Here is a 14,139-nt window from a genome sequence, read left to right as displayed (position 1 = left end):
TGGAACAAAGACGATGCTTCCGGATCCATGGGACGGAGCGCTGCTATCGGGTATGTGAAGAGAAGGCGCAGGCGCAGAAACTGCTACTGATACCTCACGAGATATACGGGTGTGTGACTAAGACCTGGAGGGGCCTGGGCATTGGGGCGCCTTCCCACTCCAAAGCCCAGCCCATCAAACAGCTCCAGTTCACAATGTGTCACAAGTATCACCCATCTCCCTCACTACATTTCCATAATGAATGAGCAGATACAAATAGTAGGTGCCTCCTCTATCATCCTCCTAGTACCCTTACCAGGTACTGTATACACGCCAGGTACTGTATACAAGGATTTAAATAGCGGGACATCGTGAGCCTTCCGCCTGCCGGAACATTTCCTGCGGCTGGAACGCAACGCTCCATGACGCCAACTATTTCCGGGCCTGTGGAACGCAGGACAGACCTTTAGACATGTTTCGTTGCGGGGCATGTAAAGCATGTGAGTTCATCTCCGTATCAAACACAATTATATGCTCTGTGTTAAAGGGAATATTAATTATTGATCTTTATGCAATCTCAATAATTAATATTCATAAATAGGCGTGAGTCGTCTAGTGATGCCTCTGCCTATTCATACCAATTAAGCAAACACTACTGATTACCTTACTCTATACTGAACTACCTGTGTCTATTGCTGCGGCGCCTACTACAACAAAAGACTACACACTGTGCTTAAATAAAAGGTATTTATTAAAACACTACACGTTACAGTCGTATAATATTTGCTTATAACTATATATATCTATATCAATGGAATAGATATATATTTATAGCAGCTCACAGCAATATAATATATAAACACACTATAACAGCACAATGTACCCACCCGCCTAGTTACTCACTGTCCCTACAGGGTTCAAGGGATAAAACACAATATCAAGGGGTTCCAGGAGATCAGGGGTAAATGATGGGGTGCTATACCAGGGGAGGTATAACAGGGGAGAATCGAGGGGAGCAGGGGTTATCTGTGCAGGGGGTACCAAGGGAATGCAGGGGTGATAATGAGGGAAATAAATGCAGGGGAATAAGGGTTAATGCAGGGGCGTTGGTGGTATAGGGAATACTAAAGGGTTAATGCAGGGGAATAATACTAAAGGGTTAATGCAGGGATATAATAATGATACTCAGCCGCAATATTGCTCGTTGTCCAGGGGGTGCTCGTTTCTCCAGGGGATGATCCTCTCCAGCTGCTTGGCTTGGAAAGAACTGCCTGAGCGTAGTGCCGCTGGACTATTTAAGTTCAGCGGCGCTCGCCCCCGAGCTGTGGCGCGCATGCGCACCGCAGGCAAGAACACATGGGCCGGCACGGTGCTATGACGTGCCCGCGCATCCCGGAGTGTGCTTCCAGGCGGGGGGATCCTTTGATCCTCCGCCTGTAGCGCATCTGCATACCCTGCGGCGCGATAATTATCGCATCGGAGGTATGCAGATAACAGAGGGAGGGACGTTTGCTTCCCTCTCTCTGTTATGTTAACTATCCCCAGCAAAGCTGGAGATAGTTAACCAAAAGGCATTGGATCTCTATTGATCCTATGCCTTTTGAAGTCACCAGACCCTGGACCATAATTGTCCAGCCATCTGGTGACATTCTCATCTCCTGCAGGGATGCAGAAAGAGGTTGTATAGGATATGTTTATAGATGCTTGTGGCACATCCATACACATATATATACACATCTTCTGGGGGAATATATACATAGACATACATATATATATATATATATATATATATATATTCATAGATGTTTGGGGCACATCCATAAATATATATACACACCAATAAGCCCACCCATATAAAATATATTATACACATAGAGATGCATGCTGCCAAGGGGGCATACATACATCTCTATGTATATATCCACTCCACCTGGACAGGCCCATATAAAAGGGCCAATATACAGTATATGCATATATACATATATATTTAAATCTAACACTTCCCTCAACACTCTGCAACGAATCAGACTTTCTCAATAGGTGAATTTGTAAACTGTAAGAGTAGAGGTGTTGTCTAGATCTGTCAATGCCCATGCCAGAAATACTACACTGGGAAGACAATTAGGGAATTGAGAAGAAGGGTGTGTGAAGACATTAATGACATCTATAAAAAGAACATCACACCTGTAGCCAACCATTTAATTAAGAAACATGCAGGTGATCCTCGGGTCCTCAGATTCTCGGTCTTGGAAGTACTTCCTCCATCGCCAAGAAAAGGGGATTGGGACAAGAAAATCCTTCAGAAGGAATCCGAATGGATTCATAGATTTAGATTACAATCCCTGATTGGGCTAAATGAGAGACTGACATTCAGTTGTTTTATTTAGATGGAAGATTACATTTTGAACTTTATGTTTATCGTTTCCTCCTTTTTCCGTTTTTCTTTTTCTCTCTAATTGCTTCAGTCTTCAGTAATCGTTAGTCCTGAGCCAGTGATGCGAGAAGCATCCAAAATGACTATAGTGGCATTTATCCTGCCACGTAGATCTATTGTCTTTTCAGGATCCATATATATCAAGGGTGCATCCGCAGTAGATTAGTTGGTTATTAAAGAGTGCGTAAAGGAGGAATATTTTATCTTCCATAAATGTAATACTAGAGACACCGAGGCACTAGACATAGCTATCCTTTCTCAGACAAAAAATATCTTTTCTGGTATTGAGAGATGGGAGACATTGTGATCTTATGGACAGCTATTTATTTATGTGATGCTAACTGGGTCAGTGTATGGTATCATGCCCCATTTTCTTTATGACCTTATGTATCAGGCGTGTATACAGTACCTGGTAAGGGTACTGGGAGAATGATAGAGGAGGCACCTACTATTTGTATCTGCTCATTCATTATGGAAATGCAGTGAGGGAGATGGGTGATACTTGTGACACATTGAGAACTGGAGCTGTTTGATGGGCTGGGCTTGGGAGTGGCAAGGCGCCCCAATGCCGAGGCCCCTCCAGGTCTTAGTCACACACCCGTATATCTCGTGAGGTATCAGTAGCAGTTTCTGCGCCTGCTCCTTCTCTCCTTATACCCGATAGCAGCGTCTGCGTTCCATGGCCCCATAGCGCTGCGTCCCATTGATCCGGAAGTAGCGCCTGCGTTCCGCGCACCCGGAAATAGTTGGCGTCATGGAGTGATACGTTCCACCCGCCGGAAATGTTCATTCCGGCAGGCGGAAGGCTCACAATGTCCCGCTATTTAAATCCAGCCTCGGCTATCTTATGTCTCTGCAGCATCAGGCACCCTCAGAGACCTGGCCAAACATTGGGGACCTACACATGTGAGTAATGGTCTGTGGCACAACAAATTGTCACTACTGCACATTTGTTGTGTCTTTTGTGACATAGTTTAATCTTTGTGTCCTAGGTGGAGTTGTTTTATCCGGATCGCCTGGAACCACATGTGATATATCTTGAGCTCCCTTAGTGGATATCAATATAGCCAGTCTGTTTATGTAGTCTATCAGGATTTATCAGTTCTGTATTGAATCTTTGGCCCTTCTACCCTTCCCATATGGGCCCGCTGAGGAACCCGAGTTGGGGGAAACACGTCGGGATAAAAGGGAAAACCTCAATGACTAGGGCCTACTAGGGCGAATTAGGATAGGTACGAGGACGGAGAGGCTCCACCATCAGGGGTTTTCTCCGGGCTAAGGGAATAATAGGGTTTCTATAGGGAAAATCATCCCACCGGAGAGGGACCCCCCTCCCCCTCCTCCGTTTTTTCTACACTATCCATAGCCATTGTTTTCTCATTCTCTATTTTTTGGATTTTCTTAATTGTGTATTTACCTACTGATCAGGGCCGTGATAGCCATCCATTGTGACCTGCAAGGTCAGGTCCTTTTTTAAATGATTCTAATAAAACTGTGATTTTAAGTGTCTTTCTTTGATATTTCTTGAACTTAGTTACCTCGTCATAAATTTGGCGCATCCTCAGGCAGTCCATGCTGACAATAATACTGACAATAATAGGACATGCTCTATTTTTTTTTTGCGGAAAGGACATACGGAAACGGAATACACACGGAGTAACTTCTGTTTTATTGTGGACCCATTGAAATGAATGGTTCTGCATACGGTCCGCAAAAAAAAAATGAAATGGACACGGAAAGAAAATACGTTTGTGTGCATGAGCCATTAGTCAGTGATTTTTATCAGTGATTGTGAGCCCAAACCAGTGTGTAGGCTATACAGACATTGGGGTCATTCACACGACCGTGGTTTGGCTCCACATCCGATCTGCATTTTTTGCGGCTCTGGTGCAGACCCATTCAGTTCATTCACTGTCCGCATCCGTTGCTCTGTACCGTGGCCCTGCAAAAATTATGAGGCGTTTCTATAAAGGGCGTCCGTTCTGTTCCACAAATTGTGGAAGGCACACGGACGGCATCCGTGTTTTGCGGATCCACAATTTTCAGAGCGCAAAACACGGCATGGTCGTGTGAAGGTATAAGGGAAAGATCTGCACCTGTTCTGTGTTTAGAGTCGCACCTGGTTTTGGCTCACAATCACTGATGGGAATCACTGACCAAAACACTGACTTGTGAATGAGGCATTAAAACGGAAGAAAAACTATACAAATGTGGTATTGCCGTAATCGTACTGATATGAGAATGAAGGTAAGGGCTCTTTCACACGAGCGGATGCCGTGCGTGGAATCCGCTGCGTGAAAGAGTGCAAAGCCCCGTTCCGGACAGCAGAGACACGGAGCATCAACATGATTGATAATGCTCCATGACTCTCTGTGACCTTTTTACTACAAAATCACAGTGAGATAAGGTTGTCACCGTGGTTTTGTAGTAAAACGTTCACAGTGAGGCACGAAGCATTATCAGTCATGTTAACTCTCCGTGTCTCTGCTGTCCGGAACGGGGCTTGGCACTCTTACACGCAGCGGATTCCACGCATGGCATCTGCTTGTGTAAAAGAGCCCTAACAGGTCAGTTTTACTGCATAGGGAATGTCCATAAAATTGCGGCGGAATGGCGTTTTTGTTTCCGCTAAATTGTATGCAATATTATAAATGGTGCCATTTGATTACAATTTGTTCTCCAAAAAACCATAATACGGCTATGTGAACGGAATAATAAAAAAGTTATGGCCCTGTGAGTGAAAAATAAAAAACAAAAAAACCTCCGGGGGTAAGGGGTTAAAGATAATATTACAATAACATAACCGCATCATAAACAGCCAAATTATGGAATGGAACCATAAGTCACACATTTGTCATTTCATTATGCACATTTCTTGTTTGTTTTGTTTGGTCATTCATTTTTTCATTCAGTTACACATTCTTGTAACAGTTGCCCAAACCAGCAGCAATTATTTGCAGTAATCAGTCTTAGGGCACATGCATATGAATGTATTTTCTTTCCGTGTCCATTCCGTTGTTTTTTTTTTTTTGCGGACCGTATACAGAAACATTCATTTCAATTGGTCTGCCCCCCAAAAAATGGAAGTTACTCCATGTGCATTCAATTTCTGTATGTCCGTTCCACAAAAAATATAGAACATGTCCTACTATCTTTCGCATTACGGACAAGGATAGGACTGTTCTATTAGGGGCCAGCTGTTCTGTTCCGCAAAAAAAACAGAATTTACATGGATGTTATCTGTATTTTTTGTGGATCAGTTTTTTGCGGACCGCAAAATACATACTGTCGTGTGCATGAGGCCTTACCATACAAGTATACTACAACAGTCCTTCACCGTTGTATCGTGCAGTTGCTATTTGTATGGCCACTCTTGGCTCTGGTGATGATATTAAGTACTTTGCGCACATTTTGAAACAAATGTTATCATCCAGTTGTTATATCATAGGTAATCCCTCAAACTCAGCTCTGGACTCTTCCTGCCACAGTAGAGCCTTTGACCCCCGAATCCTCTTTGCCAAGCAGCCGCAGAAGTAGCACAACAAAGTGAGTATTCTATCACTAGCCTTCTGGAAAATGTCATATTTCATGGGGAGCTTTCCTCTGTTGATTCATTAGTAATCTAGTTTTTCCAAAGAGTGTATATCATTTTTGCACTCTGTCTTAGGCCTCTTTCACATGGGCGTGTGCGCTCCGTTGCCGTATTGTGGACCGCATTTTCAGATTCGCAATACACGGGTGCCATTCCGCGGGCATTCCACATTCACTTCAATGGGTCCGCAAAACCGGAGATGCAGAATAGTGCGGAACGGAAGCACGGGACGGAACCCTACCGAAGCACTACGGAGTGCTTCCGTGGGATTTCGTCCCGTACTTTCGTTCCGCAAAAAGATAGGACATGTCCTATCTTTTTGCGGAACGGCCAGATCGTGGACCCATTAAAGTGAATGGGTCCGCGATCCGCTGCGGCTGCCCCACGGAGTGTGCTCGTGCATTTTGCGGGCCGCAGCACGACCACGGGGCGCACACGCCCGTGTGAAAGAGGCCTTAAAAGGGGTTTCCAGTTACACAAAAAAGTAAATAACATCAGCAGTCAACCTCGCTGCATTATAAGTCATATCAGTGCATTTTGACTCCTCCAGCAGAATTGTGATCTGTGACACACACCCTGTGTTTACATCCCAGCACAAGTCTCAAAGGAAGTATCTGTAGCATTAGGTCTCTGCCTCTCCTTCCCCTCCCAGCTGGAACATCATAGATCCAAACAGGGCCGACAGCCTCATTTGTATTCACTTCCATGAATATTAATATGGCTGTGTTGGATGTGGGTTGGGCCCTCTTCCAGCATATAGACTTTTATTAAAGAAATCATTTAACAGGTCTTCATCAGGATTTTAGCTCCAGACCTTCTGTATGTCAGGCAGAAGAGTTGCCATTACACTACAGACATGCTCTGTTGGAAGGGCTGGATTTTCTGTGTTAAAAAAAGCTATTTTCTTAATAATATATTACTGAAACGAAAGGGAACAAATGTGCCATCTACCGATCATGATAATTAATATGTTAACTATATTGTACAGCTCGCTATGATTACAGGGATACCAAATATCGTTTTGGGATATTTCATACTAAGGATGTTACAAAAACTTTAATTAATAACCTTGCAAAATCATAAAAGAAAAAAAGCTGGAAAGTAAAAATTCAGTTTTTCTGCCATAACTTTTACTATAAGGATTATTTTTCAGGTTTCAGTGAGATATGAACCCCAGACCATCTGTACAGTGAACAGCTGCCTCACCCACTCCTCTATAGAAAAGTTTGGCTGTGAAGATTTTTTTAGGCCTCTTTCAGACGGGCATTGCGGGAAAAAGTTTGGGGGCGTTGCGGAAACATGCGCAATTTTTCCGTGCGAGTGCAAAACATTGTAATGCGTTTTGCACTCGCGTGAGAAAAATCGGCATGTTTAGGATCGGTGTTCTGTAGATTGTATTATTTTCCCTTATAACATGGCTATAAGGGAAAATAATTGCATTCTGAATACAGAATGCATAGTAAAATAGCGCTGGAGGGGTTAAATAATATATTTTTTTTTTTAACTCACCCTAATCCACTTGATCGCGCAGCCGGCATCTCTTCTGTCTGTCTTCCTTTGCTGTGTGCAGGAACAGGACCTGTGGTGACGTCACTCTGGTCATCACATGATCTTTTACCATGGTGATGGATCATGTGATGGACCATGTGATGACCGGAGTGATGTCACCACAGGTCCTGTTCCTGCACACAGCAAAGGAAGACAGACCGAAGAGATGCCGGCTGCGCGATCAAGTGGATTAGGGTGAGTTAAAATTTTTTATTTTTTATTATTTAACCCCTCCAGTGCTATTTTACTATGCATTCTGTATTCAGAATGCTATTATTTTCCCCTTTAAACATGTTATAAGGGAAAATAATAATGATCGGGTCTCCAACCCGATCGTCTCCTAGCAACCGTGCATGAAAATCGCACCGCATCCGCACTTGCTTGCGGATGCTTGCGATTTTCACGCAACCCCATTCATTTCTATGGGGCCTGCGTTACGTGAAAAACGCACAAAATAGAGCATGCTGCGATTTTCACGCAACGCACAGATTCGGGATTCAGTGCAGGTGCAATGCGTTCAACTCGCACATCGCATCTGTGCGGAATACTCGCCCGTCTGAAAGAGGCCTTATAATTTTACATTTTTTTTATTAAATATCACAAAACAGTATTTGGTATCCCTGTAATCATAACAACCCATAGAATATAGTGAACATATTATTTATGGTGATTGGTAAACAGTATGAATAAAAATGGGGGGCACAAGGTTTGCCTGTATGGGGCCCTGAAATTTCTGATGGCAGCCTGCTTGAAGCCCTGCTGGAAATACCCCATCCTAAGACACAGCAGCATGGCTGACATCACATCTACAGGGCAGGGTCCTGAGCATGAGCAATCGATGCTGAAAATTGCAAAATCGGATTACCCCTTTAAAAGGGTTGTCTGAGTTGGACAAAAAAATGCTCAAGTAGGATGCTAAAAAAAATAAAAGCAGTATTACTTAGCTGTTCATTCACCACACCGATCCAACGCTGCCTCTCCATTTACTTGGCTGCAGCGGTGCTGTGCCCATATACACACGTGACTACTGCAGCCAATCATTGGCCTCAGCACTTGGTGAATACTGCAGTGGTCACGTAAGTATAGGGGCCGGCAGGGTGGACCCGAGCAGAGGCGTGGATCAAGCAGTAAGTAATGCTTCTTTTATTGTTTTATTACATTTCCCTTCCCCAGCTATCCCATCCCCCCGGGGCAATTTGTTTCCCACTTAGACGTTTTAAGATATGCTCTTTTGATAGTTCTAAATTGAATGGGTCGGAAGTCAGAGTATACATGTGTGAATGGGATACCACACGCAAGATAAAAAAGTAATCCAGCTAGTGACGACAGTATAGACAGCCTTTCATGTTTATACAGGATTAGTAATACCGCATACCTGGCTCCATTGTAAAGAGGGTGTAGTTGTCCATCAGATTATAAATAGCTCTACAATGGGTGTCAAAATGCAAACTGCAATTGAAAGAAGTTGATCTCATATCCCTGCTGTGCTGCAGCTTGCAAGGAAAAGGACGCAGAGTACAGTGCCCATTAGTTATACCGGAGCATTTAAAGGGGGGTTACAGCTTGCTTTTTCTTTCTAAAGGGAACCCGCTCAGAGGGCAGCAAAAAGTAGTGACGGACGTGTTGATTTCAGCTAAAGTTTGCCAAGAAACAGCATCACAATCTTCGCACCCTGTGCCTGGAAAAGAGTCGTGGCTGCTTAAAAAGAGTCATGGTTATTCATAATCCCCCATTTTTCCCCGCCGTTCTCCTTAGTTTTCTCACTTTGGCGAGAACCGCCAATCATCAGGCTATGATTATAATTTAAGTTCTTGACGACCACTTGCTTTCAACTCCTGTATGACACACCGCTAAAATCAGCATGTCGGTCACTACTTTACGCTGCCCTCAGTGAGGTATTTTCATGGCTCTTCCAGTCAAGACGGACGGGGTCACATATGCCGCTGCGGTGGCTTGTCTCCTGTCCATCTGGAAGTTTATAGGTGAGGACTGGAAGACCAGAGAAGGGAGAAGCTGAGTATCACACTCTCAGTTGGAAATAAATAAATAAAAATAGAAAAGTCCTTTAAGGCTACTTTCACACCTGCGCTTTCCCTTTCCGCTAATGAGATCCGTCAGTAGGGGGGTAAAACGCTTCAGTTTTGTCCCTATTCATTGCCAATGGGGGCAAAACTGAACTGAATGGAATGCACCAGAGTTTTTCTGTCCGCGATGTGGTGCGGAGCAAGACGGATCCGTCATGACTCGCAATGTAAGTCAATGGGGACGGATCAGTTTTCTCAGACACAATAGAAAACGGATCTGTCCCCCATTGACTTTCAATGGTGTTCATGACTGATCCGTCATGGCTATATTAAAGATAATACATCCGGATCCGTTCATAATGCAGACGGTTGTATTATCGTGACAGAAGCGTTTTTGCTGATCCATATCGGATCCAGGAAAAACGCTGGTGTGAAAGTAGCCTTAGGCTATTTACACCTGGAATCATTGTAATAGGATTGATTCTGTTTTGTGTTCTGATTAAACTAATAGCATACTGTAAGACAAGTTTGAGAAGGATAATTTACATGTAACAATTCAAGAGATGATGGGGATAGTTATCCTATATGGGGCAATCAATTTTCACCAATGTTGCTATCATTCATCATGATGGTTTTCTGCATTTACCCTTGGTGATTATCACTGCGAGCTAGGAGAATATTCTATGTTATTGCTAACAGCACATTAGTCACTTCAAGGTTGTCTGACAGAATGAATGTCAGGTTTCCTATAAAGATCAACGCTTCCTTTTTGTCCCCATTCATTGTCAATGGGGACAAAACGTAACTGAACAGAACGGAGTGCTCCAAAATGAATTCTGTTCCGTTCTCATACCGGAGAGCAAACCGCAGCATGCTGTGGTTTGCTTTCCGTCCTGGGATACGGAGCAAAACGTATTTGACACAATTGAAAACAGATCCGTCCCCCATGACTTTCAGTGGAGTTCATGACGGATCTGTCTTGGCTATGTTAAAGATAATACAACAGGATCCGTTAATAACGAATGCAGACTGTTATATTATCGGTAACGGAAGCGTTTTTGCTGAACTCTGCCGGATCCAGTAAAAACACTGGTGTGAAAGTAGCCTAACACGGCCTTAGACTTGTTTAGGAATTATGATTTGTCTTTTTATTGTGTGTTATTGCTTAATTTTGCAACGTTTTTTTTTAAATCTATCTCTTTGCTGTCTGTAGACCTCCTAGTCCCGAACTGAATACAGCAACACTCCAAAAGTACCCAATGAAGTCTCAAGAAAGAAAAGGATCCCCTCACTCTCTAAACCTTCTTACTTTCCCACCTGAGAACTCCCCCATAGCAGCTTTCGCTCGTGTCAGACAAGTGAAAGGGAGAAACCGAACCCCTAGTTCAGATCGCAAGTAACTAAAATGTACAGTATTCCCCCAAAAGATCTTATTGTATCGGGTGGGATTACTGCATGCATTGATTGTTTTTCATATAAGCCAGAATCACGTGTCTGTTTGGAATTACAGCCTTCGGCCTTATGCACACGGATGTTTTGGTCCGCATCCGTTGCTCCGTTCCGTGGCCCCTGTAAAAAAAAATATAACATGTCCTATTCTTGTTCGCAAAGCGATCCGTGTTTTGCGGATCCGCGATTTGAGGACCGCAAAACACACCACGGTCATGTGCATGAGGCCTTCCTGCGATATTGTCGGCTGCCTCGCACCATTGCTTTGTGGTTTGGCTACATGACCACTTCAGTCATGCTTTTATAGGGACACACATGAGACAGAATATAAGGTTCGGCAGCAGAGCTATGAGAGGTAGCGTTCTCACTCTGTGGAAATCAATGAGCGGAGTGCATGTGATCCTGCTTTGCCTGGCTGAATAACGGAGATCCGATGGACCCCATCATAGTCATACATTAGGTGCCGGGGTGCTTCCATTTTCTTTATTCTTCTGTTCTTACACCTGGACAACAAGAAATATGGACAGTGCACTGCTGACATATCACACTGCCTAGACTGCATAGTGGAGATTTACTAATCAATATGCCCCAGAAGTCTGGCGTACAGGCTTTGCACCACATTTATTGTTTTAGACACTTTTTGGACTAAAAGGTATTATAAATTTAAAGGGGTTGTCTCACTTCGGTAAATGATATTGAATATGTAGAGAAAGTTAAAGAGGACCTTTCACTGGTCCTGACATTACAATGTTGGGGAGATCTTCTTGCGCTTATTTTTTTCTGATGGGCTGCTCTGTTTCCCGCTGTGTCCCCGTTCTGGTTTCCCGCCTTGGAGGAGGAGACGGCCGTGTTTCTCAGGGAGCGTGTCCTTCTCTCTGGCTGTGGCGCGGTTCATTTGCAGCGGAGCGTGTCACATCCAGGGAGAAATAAAAGCTCACCTTCTCCCCAGGGAGAAGAAGACGTCCCCTGAGAAACACGACAGTCTCCTCCCTGGTATGGATTTAACATATAAAGCGGTAAACCAGAAGAGGCGGCACAGCGGGGGAATGAGGCAGCACATAGCAAAAAATAATAAGGCAAGGACATCTCCTCAACATGCCCTACATTGCCAGGTACTTATCTTGTAATGTCGGGACCGGTGAAAGGTCCTCTTTAATACAAGGCACTAAGGGCTCCTTCACACTTGCGGCAGGACGGATCCGGCAGGCTGGTCTCCCTGTCGGATCAGTCCTTCCGCTGTTTCGCAGAGCCTGCCGGATCCGTCCTGCCATAAGTGTGAAGGAGCCCTTACTAATGTATTCTTATTATCCATATTGCTTCCTTTGCTGGCATTCATTCATTTTCCATCACATCATACACTGCTCGTTTCCAATGGTTTCACATGCACAGCAGCTCCCGTCCAGGACAAAAGTTGCTGTCCATGCCATCCCTACGCGCACTCTCATGGTCTCAGCCACTAGAGAGGCCAGCACTTTGTACTATAGTGTGCAAGCACAACCATTGCTGACGGATTGCAGGGTGGTCGTAACCCCTGGATATAAGCAGTGTTATAATGTGATGGAAAAATGAATCCAGCCAGCAAAGAAGGCAATATGGATAATAATACATTAGTAGGTAGAGAGAAGAAAGCCCCTGCTGGACACCTCTAGCGATGGCTTATCTACCGGGAGGACAACAAAATAACAACAAAATCTTGTTTTTTACATAAAACCTCTTGCAGAATGAAGCTCTTTTTTAAAAAATATATCAGAACTGCAAAAATGAGCATCCCCCCCCCACCCCCCATACACTGCAAAAATCTCCTGATAAAGAACAATTCTTATCAAATATTCATAATGCCATTGAATGGGACAGTAAAGACTCTAGAGTGGAGCCTCAGTAAAACTGCTTGATGTGTAGACAAAAGTACAAGCACATCCTATAATAAATGTGTGTACAGAAAGATGTTCTATGGATGGTTAAATCCTGTGGGCCACTCCCTGCTCATTGCTGCTCGATTCTACTGGATTCTGGCAGAGAAAACCCTGACCGGGCACATTTCCTTGCACTTGTTTGATTTTCTATCTGTAAAACTGGATTTGGGCTATTGAGTAATCAGAAGCTTGATATGTTCTTTATAGCCTTATGCCAACTGAGACGGCGCTAGCTGAGTGTTCACCACAATATATGATGTAAGGGAAGGGACTGACGCGTAGTGATAATCCATACTAGTTTGTCATGTAACACATTTGTAATAAGCATCGTTCACATTAGACAATAGTCCTTTTCTTGCCAAGTCTTACAAACCATGTCAAGCAGATCTTTTCTCCTATGTGGTCTTGGAGGTGACCTGTTTTCTGGAACCAAGAAACCGCAAAATAATATCTGTCACTGTAGCCCAATTTGTAGCGTGTCCCATATGGGCTTGTATTTGTATGTTGCAGAGTCTTGAAGATGTATATTTCACCGACAAGCTAGTGTACACAATTTTTAGATAAAAAAAATTTCATTTTTGGAAAGTATGTAATATTGTAAATAAATAATTAGTTGTAGAAGATCTGGTCTACACACCTCTGTTCCCTCCTCCCTGTAATATTCATGAAATGCTGTCTTATAACCCTTCACTAAGACCTCATGCACAGGGGCGTATTTGTTGTGGCACTTTTTGGATGCTTGCTTATTCATTTCAATGGGGCCGCAGAAAATGCGGACAACAAAGGGTGTGCTGTCCCCATCCGTATCTCCTCATGTCCATCCCATAAAAAAAAATAGAACATGTCCTATTCTTGTCCATTTTGCGGACAAAAATAGGCATTTTGACAATGGGCCAGCAATGCCCACAGCCAGTATCCGTTTTTGCGGATTTACGGTTGTCAGACTGCAAAATACATACCATACGAGGGGATTGCAGTTTCCTAACATGATCTTCACGGCGGCTCCACCGGTAGAGCTTTACTTTACCCTCTTTGTAATGATATTGTTCAAGGTTATGCCTTCAGTTGATTGAATGCTATCACTATCATTTCACGTTCTATCTACTTGAGCTTTAGCAGACGTTATGTAAGAACATGATAGCAGATAAGTAACGTGCTGTAAACTGCAGTAATAAATCTAATATTAGACATTTTTGTTGT

The 14,139-nt window shown here is 43.6% G+C and overlaps 1 protein-coding gene across 1 annotated transcript in view; it reads left to right on the top strand.

The window, feature by feature from the left end:
- The window catches only part of CCDC157 (coiled-coil domain containing 157), a 45,556-nt gene extending 33,381 nt beyond the window's left edge, over positions 1 to 12,175 (top strand). Inside the window, exons 10-11 of the mRNA XM_044288516.1 lie at positions 5,862 to 5,959; positions 10,791 to 12,175. Of these exons, the coding sequence (XP_044144451.1) occupies positions 5,862 to 5,959; positions 10,791 to 10,977 (285 nt within the window). The 3' untranslated portion in view covers positions 10,978 to 12,175. The remainder of the gene's footprint in view (positions 1 to 5,861; positions 5,960 to 10,790) is intronic.
- The last annotated feature ends 1,964 nt before the right edge of the window (positions 12,176 to 14,139 follow it).

Source organism: Bufo gargarizans, chromosome 1 (assembly GCF_014858855.1).
Source record: "Bufo gargarizans isolate SCDJY-AF-19 chromosome 1, ASM1485885v1, whole genome shotgun sequence".
Taxonomy (NCBI): domain Eukaryota; kingdom Metazoa; phylum Chordata; class Amphibia; order Anura; family Bufonidae; genus Bufo; species Bufo gargarizans.
This window is presented reverse-complemented; position numbering and strand designations above follow the sequence as displayed.